This window comes from Gopherus flavomarginatus, chromosome 1 (genome assembly GCF_025201925.1).
Source record: "Gopherus flavomarginatus isolate rGopFla2 chromosome 1, rGopFla2.mat.asm, whole genome shotgun sequence".
Classification (NCBI taxonomy): Eukaryota; Metazoa; Chordata; order Testudines; family Testudinidae; genus Gopherus; species Gopherus flavomarginatus.
In genome coordinates, this window is record NC_066617.1 from 115349288 (window position 1) to 115367599 (window position 18312).

At 46.0% G+C, this 18312-nt stretch overlaps 1 protein-coding gene across 1 annotated transcript in view; it reads left to right on the plus strand.

The window, feature by feature from the left end:
- The window catches only part of OVCH1 (ovochymase 1), a 58301-nt gene that overhangs the window by 24536 nt on the left and 15453 nt on the right, over positions 1-18312 (plus strand). Inside the window, exons 15-21 of the mRNA XM_050936225.1 lie at positions 541-721; positions 1131-1203; positions 1943-2138; positions 2942-3099; positions 5301-5457; positions 7284-7388; positions 13901-14122. Coding sequence (XP_050792182.1) covers positions 541-721; positions 1131-1203; positions 1943-2138; positions 2942-3099; positions 5301-5457; positions 7284-7388; positions 13901-14122 — 1092 coding nt within the window. The remainder of the gene's footprint in view (positions 1-540; positions 722-1130; positions 1204-1942; positions 2139-2941; positions 3100-5300; positions 5458-7283; positions 7389-13900; positions 14123-18312) is intronic.

Consider the following 18312-nt stretch of genomic DNA (forward strand, 5'->3'; position numbering starts at 1 on the left):
TCCTGTCTTATAACCAGAGGATCCTCAGGAAATAGACTTCAGTGGTGCAGGTACACTTGGGCTGTAAGGTATACACAGTGAGGAGGTATAAAGCATATTCAGAGTGAAGAAATGGAGAGAAATGCCCACTTATTTTTGAGGGGTTGTGCCCATCCAGTGCCACATTATCCATCTAGTTTAATCCTTTCTAACCTGCACTGGAGGAGGGAAAACTTGAAATTGATCCATGTATTTATAGGGTGGGAGAAAGATACTAGCATCTATGCCTGGGCCTTATTTGTTCTTTGAAGTATAATATGGAATCTCTGTCGAGGATTCAAGTTCTCAGCCACCTACATCAAGCTTGCATTTCTTCTGCTCAAAATAACTGACCACACCCAGCTGCTACCCCTATGAAGGGAGCCTGCTGTACTGCATCTTTTTGGGGTGTATCTGCTTTATAGTCTTAGTTGCAAACAAAACTAGTGTGATAGATGCAAAGGAGAGACAGTCTCGGAAGTTAGTATGTCACTCACTAGCTTTCTGGCTGTTGTGTTGCAGATGTCTGTGGCTTTCCCCCATTTAGTCCCCAGTGGCTGTCCGGACGTGTTGTCGGGGGAGAAGAAGCATGTCCCCATTGCTGGCCTTGGCAGGTAGCCTTGCAATTTTTAGGTGACCATCAATGTGGCGGTGTCGTCATCGGTCCAACATGGGTACTCACTGCAGCCCACTGTATACAGTCGTGAGTAAATCTGTCTGGAAAATGTTTCCCTGTGCTCCTATGTGCAGATATTCCTTTTGAGACAGTGTATGTCCCCTCCTCTAGGATAGAGAAATAATCCTGAAAAGTACCCACACTCCCACTTTTACAGCTCTCCTTTGCTTGTTTCCAAGGCTGTATTTTAGCCATTTCCTGTGAAAAACGTTGGCTCAGTGTGGGAGAGGGGGTTCACATGAAATTTGACCTGGTGTATTTCAGCAAATTCCACTTGTAGAAGACTGTCATGGTGAAACTCTGACTTGTCAGTCTGGGGGACTGGTGACTAATTTAACTGGCACTGAAGACCAAGCAAAAGATGGCCAGTATGCTGAATAAAGAATACATAAGGCTGGTTATACGCAGATCCAGTGCAGTTATTTCTATTTTACAGAACAAACAGACCACTGCATTGGACTGTCATCGTGGGAGACCATGATAGAATCCTGAAGGAGTCAACAGAACAGGTAGAGACTGAACAAAACAATCTAAAATGTGGATTGTGTTGATTCCTCTTCCCTGCTTCTTTGTAATAGATCCGTGTACACTAAATAAAACGCGGTGCTAACCAATAAGATGAAATAACCAAAGAAAGGTGGGTGTCTTGGGTGACCAAAGGGGGGAAGAAGAGCATTTGAAACAAAATAGTCTGTGGACTTGCATGGCAAACCTAATCCTTGATGATACCTTTTTTAATGCTTTCTCATGTTAGTGTCTTTTCAAGTCTAGTAGTTGGCAAAACACAAGCTGTAGTGCTTTCAGCGTCTTGCTGTCTTAATGTTGGGCTATACGTCTTCCTACAGAATCACTTGTTGACCAGTGCCTTTCTATGCATTAAGTTGAGTCAAGGGGGCAAAAGCTTAGGGATAGTTTATGTTGGTCTGCAAAAATGTATCAGCTTAGATTAGCAAAATGAAATAGAATCCTCGCTCCTAAATTCAAGGAATTTTAATACAGTCTCTTCCATTTGTGGCCCATCTGTAATCAAGAGTTGAGGGATATACTGAGCTGACTTCCAGAGTCCTGAATGTTCCCTCTTTTTTAATCTGTTTTGAAACTTCTTCAGCCTGACACCAATTTGTCTCTTCCAAAATGTACTTTAAACCTATCTCCCTTTAATGGCCATTTTCAGTTGTATCTTCCTTGGTCCAGCCTCTTTTATCTCATCATTTTTGCTTTATTAATGTTTGATCCTGTTTGGTACAGGTGAGAAGGGTGAAAACTATTGTGGTGCACCCTGACTTTGATACAGTGAGCTATGACTCTGATATTGCACTGATCCAACTGGATGCCCCTCTGGAGTATAACACTGTTGTGAGGCCAATATGTTTGCCCAACAGCACACAACCGTTATCTTCCTCTGTTCTGTGCACCATGACTGGCTGGGGGAGCACCCAAGAAGGTATGTAGTATGTTCTTCTCTAACTGGGCAAACAAGATGGAAATATCTGTGAAGATTCTACCTCTGTCCTGCATCTCTTAGTATCATTGTCGGGTGTGCTGAGCACTATGCTGGGTGGGGAGCGGATGGCAGGATCCACAGCTCTTCCTACACACAGGTGATTTTTAGCATTTAGGAGCTTTCTGCTATCACTGTGCAAATAGATGTATCTCTTACATGTTGCAGGCCTAGCAGTTGCTCTTAAAACTGCCGTGCTTTTGATTTTATGTTCTGGCTCTTACTTTCTGGTTTGTAGGGAGTGGGAAGCCTCACAAACCATGAAAGGGTTAAAATGATCAGGGCACTGAGGAGAGATTCGTAAACAAGAGGTTTGTTCATTCCAAGACAAACTTGGTGGGCTGGGGAGACACTAGCTAAAACCTGGGCTTTTTCCAGCAGGAGCTGTGTTTGAGTCCATTTACTGAACAAAGCCAAATTGAGCATCTACTTCTGCTCTGAAATAGATATACTGTACTGTCGGCAAAGGGGATCTGCCACAGTCTGACAGTGTGTACAGGCACCAGCCATATTATTACATAACCAGAAGGTTCAGAAAACCTGGAGGAAAGTCCAGTTCCCATACTCAGCTGCCTGGTTGGATCAGAATTGTGGCTGTTAGCAAGGGGACAGCAGGAAATGTGTGCTTTTAGCAGACTTCTCTTTCTGTTGGTTTCTGTCTCCAGTTTTGCATTCTCAGTAGGTTCTTTAACCCTGCAAATAGCCTGCAATGTGATAAATGTTCCTCTGCCAATTTCTTCCCCCAGCAGATGGGAGCCTTGCTAGTCGACTGCAGCAGACACAAGTACCCGTACTTGAGAGTGAAATCTGTGAGAAAAATTACTATTTTAATCACCCCGGAGGGATCACAGCTAGGATGCTTTGTGCTGGTTTTGCTTCCTCTGGAGGGCAGGATTCCTGCCAGGTGAGTTGCTACTAAATGCAAGTACCATTGAAGATGAGTCTTGGCGATTGTTTCTCTGCTGTATTTTAATGTGGTAGAAAGCATTGGGAAAACGCTGGTAGACCAAAATTCTACCAACAAGGCAGCCACCCCTGATAACTGTCTACAGCAGGACTGGGCAACGCACAGAGCATCAAAAAACCAATAAACACAATTAGCCCAAACTAGAACTGAATTCAAACCATGGAGCTGGAGAAGCTTACTGGCAAAAACAACCATTGGTGTATTTGGGCTTTCAGCTGTAACTGTGATCGGGCCTGAATAACTCTGGGTGACGGGATGCTCTTCCTTTTATGTTTCTTGAATCCTACCCAGTGAATAGATGGCAAAACCAGGTTAGAATATTGGGTCACACTTTTTATATTAGTTATATGAAAGAGTAATGTTCAATAACTGTTCTAGAATCCAACCAGTCAATAGGTTGCTTATAACAGTCTGTAACACCTACTGGTGTGCTTATCTCTAGAATACAAAATATTCATGCCTGTAAGGCATTTCATTTCTATTTACCTTTATTAACCCTTAATAAACTAGTAGCTGAAGGCCTGTTCTGTTGCACGGTTATGGCAATTAGTCTATTACTTGGCTCATTTGTGCAGTCTCCCTCACACAACCAATGAAATTGACGCATGCAAATTAGCTGTGGAGTAAGGGTGTGTCGTAACCTATTCCCAGATTTGGACCTTAGCGTCCAAAATATGAGGGTTAGCATGAAAACCTCCAAGCTTAGTTACCAGCTTGGACCTGGTAAAGCTGCCACCACCCAAAAAATTAGTGTTTTGGGGCACTCTGGTCCCCCCAAAAACCTTCCCTGGGGACCCCAAGACCCAAATTCCTTGAGTCTCACAATAAAGGAGAATAAACCATTTCCCTTCCCTTCTCCCTTCAAGGTGTTCCCTCCCTGGGTTCCTGGAGAGATACACAGAAGCAAGCTCCGTGAATCTAAACAGAGGGACTCCACCCTCTCTATTTCCAGTCCTGGAAGCACAAGGAGAGAGAGCCAATCTCTCCCCACCCCCCTCCTTCACCCAGAGGGAATGCAAAGTCAGGCTAGTAAATCTAACACACACAGATTTCCCCCTGACTTTTTCCTCCCACCAATTCCCTGGTGAGCACAGACTCAATTCCCTGGAGTTCCCCACTAAAGAAAAACTCCAACAGGTCTTAAGAAAGAAAAAAATACATAAAAATGGTCTCTCTGTATTAAGGTGACAAATACAGCGTCAATTGCTTAAAAGAAATATGAATAAACAGCCTTATTCAAAAAGAATACAATTTAAAACACTTCAGCAACTACACACATGTAAATACAAAAGACAACAATATAAACCTTACTGCCTTACTATATTTGTACTTACAACTTGGAAACAGAAGATTAGAAAGCAAGAGACAGAAAAAATCACTTCTCATAGCCGAGAGGGACAGAACAAGACAAAGGACGAAGAACTCACACCCAAAACTTCCCTCCACCCCGATTTGAAAAAGTCTTGTTTCCTGATTGGTCCTCTGGTCAGGTGTTTCAGGTTACTCCTTTCCAGGTGAAAGAGACATTAACCCTTAGCTATCTGTTTATGACAGGGTGGTGATTGGTTATCTATATCACAGCAGTCTAGGAGTCCTGGCAGGGCATAGATACATGTCTTATGGTAGCTGATACTGCACAGGTGTCATTTGTAAAGTCAGAATGGCTGAGAACTTAAAAAAATGGACAGTAACAGACTGAAAAACCCGGTGGTGTTTTGAACCTGGTGGTACCCTAAACAAAAAGAGCTACAACCACAGTTGTTGCTGTTTACATCACTTCACACTGATTCTACAGGTGTGCTACATTTCAGAGTAACAAGCTTGGAATCCAAAAGAGATTATAAATGGAATATTTATTTCAAATGTGACTGAATTTAGTACCTCCTGAGTCCCAACCCTGTGTTCAGTCTTCCATACCACTTTGCGTTACTAACAATCTGGTTTATTGAATTAGCCATCCCAGTCCATGACTAAGAAACCAGGAGAGTGAACTGGGCACACTCAGTTCTCGTATTCAAACTTTTCCCCTTACCTATGATCTGTGACTGCCCTTCACTTCTGTGACTAAGAGTGCAGAAGGCAAACAAAGGAAGTTTCCACTAATATTCTAAGAAGCCCCTCTGTCTGTGTGCTTTCAGGGTGATTCTGGTGGCCCACTGGTTTGCCATAATGAAAAAGAGCCATTTATTCTTTATGGCATCATCAGCTGGGGTGTTGGTTGTGCCAGGCCAAAGAAACCAGGAGTTTATACAAGGGTGAGAGTCTTCCTGGATTGGATCAAATCCACAATAAGAGGTAAATATCTTCTTTCTTCTAAGGAGTGTGTGTCCTAAAGGAAGAGCTTGCTGGAAGTATTCAAAGTATTTTGTGGACAGCAGATAGAAAAATACCATTATTTTTCACAAGAAATGTGGAAAAAAATGCACAAGTGTTTTGTCTGAAATTTCCTGTAACATTTCTCTCTCTCTCACACACACACTCACACACTTACTCCTCCCTGAAAACTGGAAAAATTTTGGTTTTAAAAAAGTTTGGGTTTTTTCTTAATTTTTTTTCTTGGTTCTAAATCAAATAAAGTCATAAAAACAAAAATTTTTTTGAGATGAAAAATGTTCTATCAGCCCAATTTTAGAGATGCAGAACTTCCAGGAAAATCTGAAATGAAGTACAATCCACCAGTACACACCAAACTCTGGACAAGTGCATTTTGTACACTTCAGAATATGTGCTATAAAAAGAGTAATCAATAACACAGCTCACTAGAGAATGACTGACTAAAACACAGTATGTGCCTGTTAAAAGGAAGTGGACCGTGTTCTTTACAATGCAAGGAACACTTAGAGATGACAGGAAGAATGTTTTAAGGCAGTGTGTGTGGTTTCCTACTTGGTATCCTCACAAACCGCCATGCTGTGGGAATTGGGGTGTTTTCCTAACTGAAGTAGAGCAAACCATTTATTTCTTCCCCACAGCAATTTGACTGCTGATGTGGCTGCCATCCATCCCAAGGGATATTCCTAATTATCCATCCTGTATCTTGTCAAGCTAGTTCAGGAGGATGCAAAACTAAAACCTACTTTGGTTAGCAAAAAAATCCTTTTGATATTCTAGCTGTGTGTGACTCAGCATAATGCTTTTATATATAGATATATTTAAAAAAAAATAGTCTACCAGCAGAACTGCAGTGGTGGCAAATGCAGCTGTTCCCTGTCCTGATTTCTGGCATAAGGGGTTAATACTATTCTCTTGTTGGCCTGCTTAGAGCAGTTGTCATCCGGTACCTTTTCACCGAATAAGCATGACTTTTAGATCTGCTGTTAACTCAAATAAGGAAGAAGAAATGAATTTCAGCATAGTCAGGGACTCAGCATGAGCTTTTTTTTTAAAGTCTTTTTACAATGGTCACTACTAATTTAGGATTGCTAAATGCCGTTCATGAGGGTAGCAGTCTCCAGTCATCTCCCCCAGATGAATTATAAGGTGGCTAGAGGTCTCTTCCATATTGGAAGATCTAGTATCAATGGTTGGTGGGCATTAGCTTTCTATAGTTTGCTTTTTGATGAGTTTACTCTAAGATAACCAGTCTCAGGAAGAGAAGTGCACAGATCTTTACCTGTAAATCAGTTTCTATGGTGGAGGTTTTACTATCGCTTGCTCGTGTTCACTTCTGCCTCTATACAGATGGCTTCATTTGAAAGGTTTAGTGTACCATTATCACTTCACGAGCAAGGCTGTGGTCAATCTGACTCTTGCTGGGATGTCTTAATCCTGAGTATGCAGGGCCGGCTGCAGGGTTTTTGCCGCCCCAAGCAGCAAAAAGAGAGGGGGGGGGGCCACGATAGCGATCTGCATCTCTACCACCACCGCTTCAGTCTTCGGCAGCAATTCAGCAGCTGGTCCTTCAGTCTGAGAGGGAGTGAGGGACCAGCCGCTGAATTGCCACCGAAGACCTAAACGTGCCGCCCCAAGCAGCTGCTTGCTGGGCTGGTGCCTGAAGCCGGACCTGTGAGTATGGGTACTGTCTGGTTTCCCACAAAGCTGTGTCTCTACAGATTATACATAGCCCAGGACCTCTTTATTAAACTGTCCTAGTAATAGACATGTTGTACCTTTCTCTACAGAGTTTGAACCAAATGCCCTTCAGGTAAGTAATAATGGACATGAAACCTTAACACAGACACCAATGAAACGGCCTACAACACCAACAGGAGCTGCATACAGGCAAGGTAAAAGCTCTCCTGCAGCTACATTCAGTTAATAGTGCTGCTGGTCTGTTTCTTGCATACCCCTATATCCTGTGGAAAGTGGTGGGCCAAGATTCAGCCTGGTAGTACTGTGCGGGGTGCCAAGCTAGGCAACTGTTGCCAAAGTGTATAAAGACCAAAAACTTTGTAACTACAGCGGATTTTGTGGAATTGCCTATTGACAAGGGATCTTAGGGTTAGATACAAATAATCCTCTTTTAACCCCAAGACTAGTGCAGACAAGCTGAGAGAATCTATAGTTGTAGGAGTCTAAACTGGGGGCACGTAACGGGGTCTCTTCCTCGGCCCCCCTTGCTGCAGCTCCCTGCTGTCGCAACAAAGCACTCTGAGCCTCCTAGATGCAGCACCTGTGGCTTTTTATTCACACACAGTTCCCACCACCAGTGATTCTATTTACAGCTTTACAGGTCTTACTCTCCTCCTCCTTTACAGGGAGTCTACCCCAGCCTGGAGACTGCCATGCCTCTGGCTGTTCTCTTCCCCCCTTCCTCTGGCTGCCAGCCAGCCTTTATGGCCCTTGAGCCTGCTGGCCCACAGGTGCAGCCCGTACAGAGGCCAGCCAGGCACCAGGCTTCTCTCCAGCCCCAATCCATTTCACCTGATTGGGGCTGGCTGAGCAGGGGCTAATTAGCTGCCTCTGCAGCAGCACCGTGCTACATACCTCCCCCTTTAAGCCTGTGCCAGACCTGGTCGCCCTCAGCCTCTCTTCCCTCTGCCCAGGATATTACTATGCAGTGGGGCCGCCTGCCCTGTGGAGGGGCCCCCAGGACCAACCCCCTGGGGCTTCTGCACACCCCACCCACAAAAGGTACATTGGGTAGGGGGTGGGGCACCCCACTGGTCCACGCTCACCCAGAGGTCCTCACACCATTCACACGGCTGGGCCGGCCGCTCCAGAGGCTCCTCCTCCCGTTTCCCTGGAGTTGTTGACTCCGAGCCCCCTGTCCCGAGTCAGCCCCCCGCTTCCGGGCCAGGCCCTTCACCTCCATGCTGTGGGGCCTCCCCATGTGGGGTGTCTTTAATCTCCCCGCGAGTGTCCCTGCCCCCTCAGGGGTCCGGCCCTGGAAGCTTCCTGGGCTTCCCAGCCGTTCCCTCTGGTTTGCTATCTTGGCTTTGTTGTCTAGGCTTTTTCAACTGTTCCCCTGGAGGTTGTAGGTCCACCCCTTGCTCCGGGTCCACCTCCCCCAGGGTCCGGCTCCCCCTTTCCAGGGTCCTCTTTCCCTTCTTCCTCTTCAATGGTCGCTCCTCTCCGGCCGCCCTTCCCTTTAGGGGAGAGCGCCAGTCCTGCCCTAAGAGAACGGGGTAAGATAACCCTTCTAGTACCCCCACCCGCTTCCAGGCAAACCGCCCGTTTACTTCGAGTGGTACCTGGGCCACGGGATAATATTCCCTATCCCCGTGGATGCATTTCACACACATCCATCTCCCGGGGGTAAGCCAATGCGGCCTCACCAAGCGCTGCTGTACAAAGGAGTGGGCGGAGGCCGTGTCCACTAGACCGCTGGGGCTTTCCCCCTACCCTCACTGGGACTGTGTCCAACCCACGCCTCCTTTTCCGCTCCCCACTCCAGGTCCAGCCACAAAAGTCCACCGCCCCACACTCCATCATCGGGTAGTCCCGACTTTTGTGTCCCAGCTTCCCGCACCGCCAACACACGGGCTGCCCTGGGCAGCTAGGGGTCCCCTTGGGCTCCTCCCATCGCTTGTCCAGCGGCTTCACCCTGCCGTGTTCACGGGGCTTCCTGCCCCCCTCTGGATCCCACAAGGCTCGAGGTTCCCTCGCTGAGAGGTCAGTCTCCGCATATTCCTCGGTCCTTTGTACCGCTGCTTCCAGAGTGACCAGCTGGTGTTGCCGCACCCATACCTGCACACTGTCTGGGAGGACCTGTAAAAACTGCTCAAGGACCACCTGGTCCATTATCTGGCCCACCGTGTGGGCATCGGGCCTCAACTATCGGGTTGGCCAGTCCGTTAATTTCTGCACAAAGGCCCAGGGTCGCACATGCCCTGCCCACTGGGCTGCCCAAAACTTCTGGCGGTATTTCTTGACCGACAATCCAAGGCGGTCTAAAATCGCCGCTTTCACCGCATCGTAATCCCTGGCTTGGATCTCTGTCAGGGCCATATATGCGGCCTGCGCCTCCCCGGTGAGATAATGGCCCAGCCGCAGGGCCCGTGTACTCCAGTCCCAACCGGCGCCTAGGGCCACCCGTTCAAAAGTGCCCATAAAGGCATCGGGGTCATCGGCGGGGACCATTTTACAAAGGCTGAGGCCTGGGGTCTGGGTACCATCCCCCACAGCAGGACTCACCGCTTTCTGCAGGAGCTGTTGCTGCGCCATTGACTGCTCCTTTATGAAATCCTGGAGGGCCTTCTGTTGCTCTGTCTGCTAGATGAGGAGGGCCTGCCGCTCCACCTGGTGGGACGCCTGCAAAGACTGTAGCGTCTTCTGCATTTCAGTCTGTTGTTCTGCTAGCAATTGCAGGGTGTTCTCTATGCCCAGGCCGCCACACTGCATCTATGGCACTGGTTCCCGGACAAGCCCCCACGTGTAACTGGGTCTCTTCCTCGGCCCCCCTTGCTGCAGCTCCCTGCTGTCTCAACAAAGCACTCTGAGCCTCCTAGATGCAGCACCCGTGGCTTTTTATTCACACACAGTTCCCACCACCAGTGATTCTATTTACAGGTCTTACTCTTCTCCTTCACAGGGAGTCTACCCCAGCCTGGAGACTGCCATGCCTCTGGCTGTTCTCTTCCCCACTTCCTCTGGCTGCCAGCCAGCCTTTATGGCCCTTGAGCCTGCAGGCCCACAGGTGCAGCCCATTCAGAGGCCAGGCACCAGGCTTCTCTCCAGCCCCAATCCATTTCACCTGATTGGGGCTGGCTGAGCAGGGGCTAATTAGCTGCCTCTGCAGCAGTGCCCTGCTACAGGGCAACAAACAAAATTACTTGTTTTCTTTTGAATTCCATCAACCATAAACTATTTTCCTCAGTGACTGTTTTTTTTCTTTTTTTTTTAAACAAACAAAAAATCCTTCTTGCTGTTTTTCTTACATTGCCCCACTCTACAGTCTTAAACCATTTGATACCAGCCACCATGTTCTCGTGCCCTTCCCAGTCCCATACTACTAGCATAACTGCCAATCAGAAAAAAATTTCCATCCTCCCTTTAATTTGCTTGAACTATTGGCCACGGGATTCAATATATTTTGATTGTTGGCTATAAAATAATTCTCCATTGTCTACTTTCATAAGAATTTGGCCCTTAACTAGCAGGTTTTCTCACAGAATTATGACTCGCTTGACTTAAAATATTAACTAACCCTCATCCGTGTAAGTTAGGTAGATGTCAGAATGCCCTTTTCACAAACTGGTAAACTAGGGAGTAACCAGCCCAGCTTGGGCCAAGAGCAGGGCTTGAACCTGCTCCTCTCATAGCTCAAAAGCATGGAATGCGGCCACTTGAGTTGACTGACCAAGTCCCCTACCTGAAAGTGGTAGCAGACTTTCACAACTCTTATATGGACCAGCCTCTACTAGAATGACCAGTTTATAATGTAGGTTACCTACTTTCCTTAATGGAACTTACTCAGTACTGTAGGTGGTCTGAAAAGTAAGTGACAGCACTGGGACTGAGTCCATGGTGCTGAGGGGTATTTTGCACCATCTGCTTTCAGAACATTCTATTGAAGAATAAACCTTGGACAGCTTTCTTTGAGAGATAAAAAGGACAATTGGAGTGCATGATTTTAAAGCCCCACCTCTCAGGGCTCTGTACTCAGAGGAGGGGACCACAGGGAGTGCTTGGCTTTATTTTTTTTTCTTTTGGAATGGGGTGGGTGAGAGCAGTCCCAAGCACATCCATAGAAGAAGGATCCTTTTGTGGATAAGGGACTGGACTAAATCAGAAGAACTGGATTCAGTTCCTGCATCTGCCCAGATGTCTGTGTTATCTTAGGCAATTCACTTAATCCTTTCTACCTCAATTCACCATCTGTAAAAGGTGTAATATTTCCTGTCTGCTACCCTTTGTCAGTCTTGTCTATTTAGACTGCAAGCTGTGCAGGGTAGAAACTGTCTCTTTCTGTGCTTATGTACAGCACCTAGCATAACTGGGTCCCAATTTTGGCTGGGGCTCAGAGGCTACTGTAATACAAATACGATGATGATAAACAATTTTGGCTCTTGACTTAACCTCTCCCACCTGTCACACACTTAACACACCCAGAAAGGTTTTCTCCCACAGCTGAGCAGACAGCATTGAAGGAAAAGAATGGTGAAAACATGGAGAGAAAGCAAAAGAACCCTTAAACAAGACACTAGCTTTGGCAAGGCCCCAAAATCCAGTCTGTTCAGGAGTTAATGCTACCAGCTCAGCTTGCTCGCACTGTTACCAGAGAACCCAGGCAAGCAATACATGCCTCTAAACTGTTATAACTGGCTAGCATCACCAGATAGAAAGTATGCAAAATCAGGATGGGGCAGCGGGCTAATAGGTGCCCATATAAGAAAAAAGCCCCAAATATAGGGACTGTCTGTATAAAATTGGGACATCTGGTCACCCTATAACTAGCACCCATGCTGATAATTTCAGCAGAGGTCAGAGATTTGAGTGGCCATCGAGACTGAAATATCCCAACTGAATGGTGCCTCCAGGACAGTGTGGGGAAATAAGGGGGGATATGATAGAAATGTATAAAATCATGACTGGTGTTGAGAAAGTGAATAAGGGTGTGTTGTTTATTCCTTTGCATAACACAAGAACTAGAAGGTCACCAAATGAAATTAATAGGCAGCAGGTTTAAAAACAAAAGGAAGTATTTTTTCACACAATGTACAGTCAATCTGTGGAACTACTTGCCAGAGGAAGGTGAAGACTCTAACAGGGTTCCAAAAAGAACTAGATAGGTTCATGGAGGATCAGTCCATCAATGGCTATTAGCCAGGATGGGCAGGGATGGTGTCCCTAGCCTCTGTTTGCCAAAAGCTGTGAATGGGCAACAGGGGATGGATCACTTGGTGATTACCTGTTCTATTTGCTCCTTCTGGGGCACCTAGCATTGGCCACTGTCAGAAGACAGGATACTGGGCTAGATTGACCTTTGGTCTGATCCATTATGGTCATTCTTATGTAGTGGGTGGGGATGCTCACACAATTGTTAGCAATGCTGTACCTCTTCCATACAGAGAGCATCAGTTACCAGCATAGCAACTTCTGCATAGGATTCATTTAATTTGCTTGCATATAGAATAGAGATGGGGTGCACACTCCTTTCTTTGGGTTCCTAGCCTAACCACCCAGCCTACTAAACTGTGAACTGCAGGCTTTTTCCCGTTGTCAGCATTCCGTGCTCATGCATAATGTGTGGGGCAAGGCGTGGTGAGGTCAATGCTAGCTTTAGCAGGGATTTCAGAAACTTCAGTGGTGGAGGAAATGATTTACAAAGTACTAATGGTATTGCATAGAGATTATGGCTTTTAAAAGATACTGCTGTGGGATGCAAAAAGCCCTATTGTATACAGGATTAAAGGGGGACACAGATCTCACTAGCAGTTTTGTTTTCTCTCCTCCAGTTTACAACACTCACACAGATGCTTCAAAATATTTCCCTATTGATATGGTCTCTTTCCACTTGGGAAATGCTGCATTTGATTCCCCTCTGTGTGCATGGAGCACAAGCCAACACAGCTCTGTTTTTCTTGTGCCTTTATCTGTGTGTTTTTTCTAAGCAGGGAAAGTATTCTTTGCTTTCCCAGAAAACATCCATTAACTTGCTGAGCCTGTTGCCTAATCCTGGACAGGTTGGTAAGAGACCAGTGTCAGATAAAGATTAAATCATCACACTGGAAAATTGTCTAGATCAATGAATATGTGAAAGCTTGAGCTGGATAGCTTTATGAGGTTTCTCCCCATTGAATACCCAGTTCACTCTGGAACTGTCCTGGGTCATTGGCTGTTTTTTGGTCTCCCCTCTTGCAGGCTGGCCTCTGTCACTTTGGGGATGTTGCCCATCTTGCTTCCAGTAGCTGGATTGCTGGGGCTTTCTGCAAAGCACTGTGCTTGCCTTTTAGCACTGGAAACTCATCCTCTGTACTGGAGTATTTCACTTCTATCGTTCCAAGCACTTGAGACCAGGGGATTGCTTAAATAATAAATTATGGGAACTATACCATATCTGTATTAGGGACAAGCAAAAGTTTGCTCTTGGTTACACCTATGCGTTTCAACTGGCTTCTGAGGACTGCATGTTTGTAACTGAGGGCAAACTTTTGCTCTTTGTCTTACTAGAGACCTTTAGTGCCCTGGGTCTCAGTGATGACTGAAGCAGTAACATGCAGTACTAACAAGCTGTTTCCCATTGACCATATTGTCCTCTTAGGATCTCTGATCTAAGATGTAATTAATAGGAGTTGTAGAGCAGTAAAAGCTCTTTCCCAGTGCTCCTGTGACCAGCATATGCTCTTCTGTGCAGAATGTCCATCGGAGGTGGAGTTAACAGAGCCCAGAGGTTTCTTCTCATCCCCTTGCTCATCAGGCTACATGGGAAGCTTGAATTGCTCTTGGGTGCTCAGAATGTCCCCCAGAGGCATGGCAAAGCTCACAGTAAAGCATCTATCAATACCAGCCTCACAGAACTGCCAAGTGGAGCTCCTAGGAATATATGAAGAGAGCCAGAGAGGAAGAAAAGTAGTAGGTAATCAATAATCTAACTGAAGCTTTTCAGCACTCTTATTTTCTCCGCTGTGTGTGGAATCTTTTTTAAAAACTGGCCAGTGTCTATAGAGTGACTGTGCCATACTGCAGGCTGAATTTACTTTAAGCTACATTTTAAGGCCAGATTCTCTGAGTGTACATTTGACTTAGTTCTGTTGACATCAGTACATCAGTTTAAAGCAGCAGGGAGTCAGGCCCTTAATTGAATTGTATGAATGGCAAGGGAGGGTGTGTGGAAATCATGGTGTAGTATTTGGATAGATATGCAGGTACTATACATGAGACATTCTGGACTAAATCAGTGTTTCATGACCTTTTTTTTTTAGGTGATGTACCCCTTACCTAAAGTAAAAACATTTTACAGTCCTTCTTACAGGTCACTTTTCAATGATAATGATAGGGTTATATATGTATGGCTTCTGATTATAGTTTTTAACTGATAAAACACTCCTGATTTAAAAACGAAAAAGCCCAGTCATTTCATTATTCAACAAACATGGGAGATGGCTACCTGCATCTAAAAGTTTGTCTATTCTGAGCAGTAAATTACTCCTGGGGGAATTCTGTGCTACTGCATATGTGCAGAATTTGTCCCCTGAAGGCTTTTTTTTGCTTCCCTGAAGAAAAATGACTTTCTGATGGGGAAGCAAAAGGAAGCGACAAGATCAGTCATGTGACCCTCCCCAGCAGTATGTTTTGGGTGCCCAAGGCATCCAGCGAAGAGGTAAATCACTCTGGGGCAGGAGGTGGAAGCTGGAGGTTCCTACCCTGCGCCAAGCTCAGCTGCTAGTCCCAGGTGGGCTGGGGAGGATGGAACTGCTTCTTTCTCTGCACAGCATCCAGGACTGTGTCAGGCCCACCCCTAGATTTCTCCCCCAGTTGTAGGAAACTCTGCAAACTCCCTCCCCCCCCGCCTGATTTTTCTCCCTCCCCCCAGCTTCCTGCACCCATCACTCCTCAGATGTAGGGGAGGGATCACTGTACAGGGAGGTGCTCCCCCATCTGCCCAACCCCTGTGCATCCAGGTACCCCTCATACCCTGATCCTTCCATTGAGCCTCATCCCCTCCCCTGCACTCACTACTGCCAGATGAGTCCCACCCTGTTCCTGGACCCCACTACTGAGCCCCCAACTACCTTCACCTGGACACCCCCTGCAGGGTCCCATTGCACCCACCCCCCCCAACAAGCCCATGTGCATTCAGATCCCCCCGCTACTCAGATCCTCCACTGAGCCACCTGCACCCAGATTGCTCCACACACAACCCTCTCAACCCACACTTGGATCCTGCCACACTAAGCCCCTTCACATTGGGATCCTGCCTTGCTGAGCCTGTCTGCCAGCACCTGGTGCAGAGGGGCACGGCCCTGGGGTGTTTTCTGGGGCAGGCCCAGTCCTTGTGCTGTGTCTGAGTTGGGTGCAGCCTTGCCGTTGAGTCCATCTCCCAGGGGAGAGCTGCGCAGTGATCTCCAACCTCTGTGCAGCCAGTGGCCTGTGCTCCCCAATGCCATGCTGGAGCCTCCATGTTTCTTTGAGAAATAAATTTTGCACAATTTCAAAATATTGTGTGCAGAATGCCCTCAGGAGTAAGGACAGACTACAGGGATTTGATGAGTGGTGGTTATCCATGTAGACCCGCTGATGCATGCTAAAAGTTTCCTACTGTACTTCAATGTACTGCTGTTTGAGGTAGAACTACGTTAACACCCATAAGGGAACATTGCAAAGAGATCACTTGTTTCAGTGTATACTAGTGTAATGAGTAAGACTGTCTACACTACAAATTACTTTGGTATAACTTAAGTTGCTCTGGGGTGTGAATAATCCACACCCTGAGCAACATATATTACTGACCTGAGCACCAGTATGGACAGCACTATGTCAGTGGGAGAGCATCTCCCACTGACATAGCTACTGCCTCTCACGGAGGCAGGAGTTAAGTTGATCAGAGAGCTCTCTCTCTCTCATGGGCTTAGAGTGTCTTCACCAGAAGTGCTGCTGTGGCGTGGACAGTATAGAATGTCCTATAATATACTGTTACCCTTTTGACCCAAGCAGCTACTAATTGATTACAAGATTTTAGCTTTTTAGCCTGAATCCTGACCTGAAAACCTCCCCAGGTTCTTTCCAGGATCAACCACTGTGCCTTCAGCTGCTCCTTCGGGCAGTCTTCCCCCTCCATGTGTTCTTGTCTGGCCTCTGTTTCTGTGCGACTTCTTTCCCCATTACCACTCTCACCACTTACCAAAAAGAATACTATGCCAAAAGTTCCTGGGTGGGTTCTCATGTACTTCTTGTCTTAGTTATGTTAATAGAAGGGAGAGCTCGTGCCTGCCCATTTCAATCGGGTTATAACTCAACCCATAACAAGGTTTCACCCAGCTCATAACACATTACTCATTACATTATACAAAAAGAAGGCCCTGAAAAACCTATTTTTTGGCTCAAAAATTGCTCAATAGCTCAAAAATTGCTAAACCTACAACTCGCCCCAAATTTAATAAAGTCCCCCTGTCATAGTATAATTCCCAACTCTGGACCTTAGTGTCCAGGATATGGGTACTAGCCTAAAGTCCTCTAAGCTTAATTACCAGCTTAGATTCTGTAGCGCTGCCACCAATCAGGAATTCCAGGGCCTGATACCCTCTGGTCCCCCCAAACCCTTCCCTGGGGACCCCCAAGACCCAGATTCCTTGAGTCTCAAAACAAAGGGGAATAAACCATTTCCCTTCTCCCTCCTTTCTTCCTCCCAGCTCTTTCCCGCCCTGGGTACACTAGGAGACCACTGTGATTCAATTCCTTGAATCCCCACCCCAAGAGGAATGTTACCTTCCCCCTCCCTTCTTCCCCGGAGAGAGATACAGAGATAAATGCAGAGAGCAGGTTTTTCTTCCCTCCTCCCTTTCCTTTCTCCCACCAATTCCCTGGTGAGTGCAGACTCCCTTCCCTGGAGTCTTACAAAAGATAACCCCAAAAAATCAATTAGGTTCTAAAAAAGAGGAAAACTTTAATAAAGAAGGAAAAAACATAAAAATTGTCTCTGTAATCAAGATGGTAAATATACAGGGTTTTTCTAGCTTATAGACAATAGAAAGAAGCTTTCTCCAGCAGAAATACAATTTAAGCTACTTCCAGCAAGTACACATCTGCAAATAAAGAAAAACAAGTTAAAAAACTATAACAGCCTTTGTACTTACTCACTATTCTGAATAGATAAGAGACTGTAGCAGGGAGATTGGCAGAAACCTGGTTGCACCTCTAGTCCCGTCCAGGACCCAGAGAGAACAACGCACAAACCCAAACCCCACAAACAAAAGCTTCCCTCCACCTAGATTTGAAAGTATCTTGTTTCCTGATTGGTCCTCTGGTCAGGTGTTTGGGTCTCGGTCTCTTAACTCTTTACAGGTAAAAGAGACATTAACCCTTAACTATCTGTTTATAACACCCCCAAAACCCAGAAGACCTAAATATATTTAAGTGGTTATGAGAGGTTGACAGCAACCCTGGAAGTGTAAGGGAGCATGGGGATGGAAGAGGGAAACTTTTTTTTTTGCTTTAGATTTTAACACTTTCAATTCCTCATGACCCCACAATTGTCTTTTGCAACCCTCTGCACCCACTGGTTGAGAGAAATGGGTTTAATAAATAAACGAAGTAATATTGTGCCTATATTTTAAAATAGGCCGAAACTATGGAATCGGGTTGGAGAGAGAGGGGTCAAAGAAAGTAAGGTGCCAGCTCCAACTTCATCTTACTTGTTTAAGTCTACAAATCTGTAAATCTGCATGAAATATCATAAGGGACCATCATGATCATCTAGTCTCACTTCCTACACATTGCAGGCCACAGAACCTCACTCACCCACTTCTATAGTTCAGGTGCACAACATTCTGTACTATACAACCATAAATAAAATAGAACCGGAGCTGCTATGTGCAGAGGAAAAGGGAAAATCAAGATAAGAACCTTGGAATCCCTGTGAGGAAATGGGTAGGGGAATGGCTTTTTCTTCTCTATTTAAAAGTGCTGTGCTGATGGTGAGGTGAGGGGTTAAGAGGAGGCAAATGACTAGCTAGCAGCATGCTCCCATTGCTGCTCGAATGCCAGCTTCATCCCCAAAGAGCTTTATTAACGTTCTCCTTCCTATTCCGTATGTGCTCTGAGTAGAAC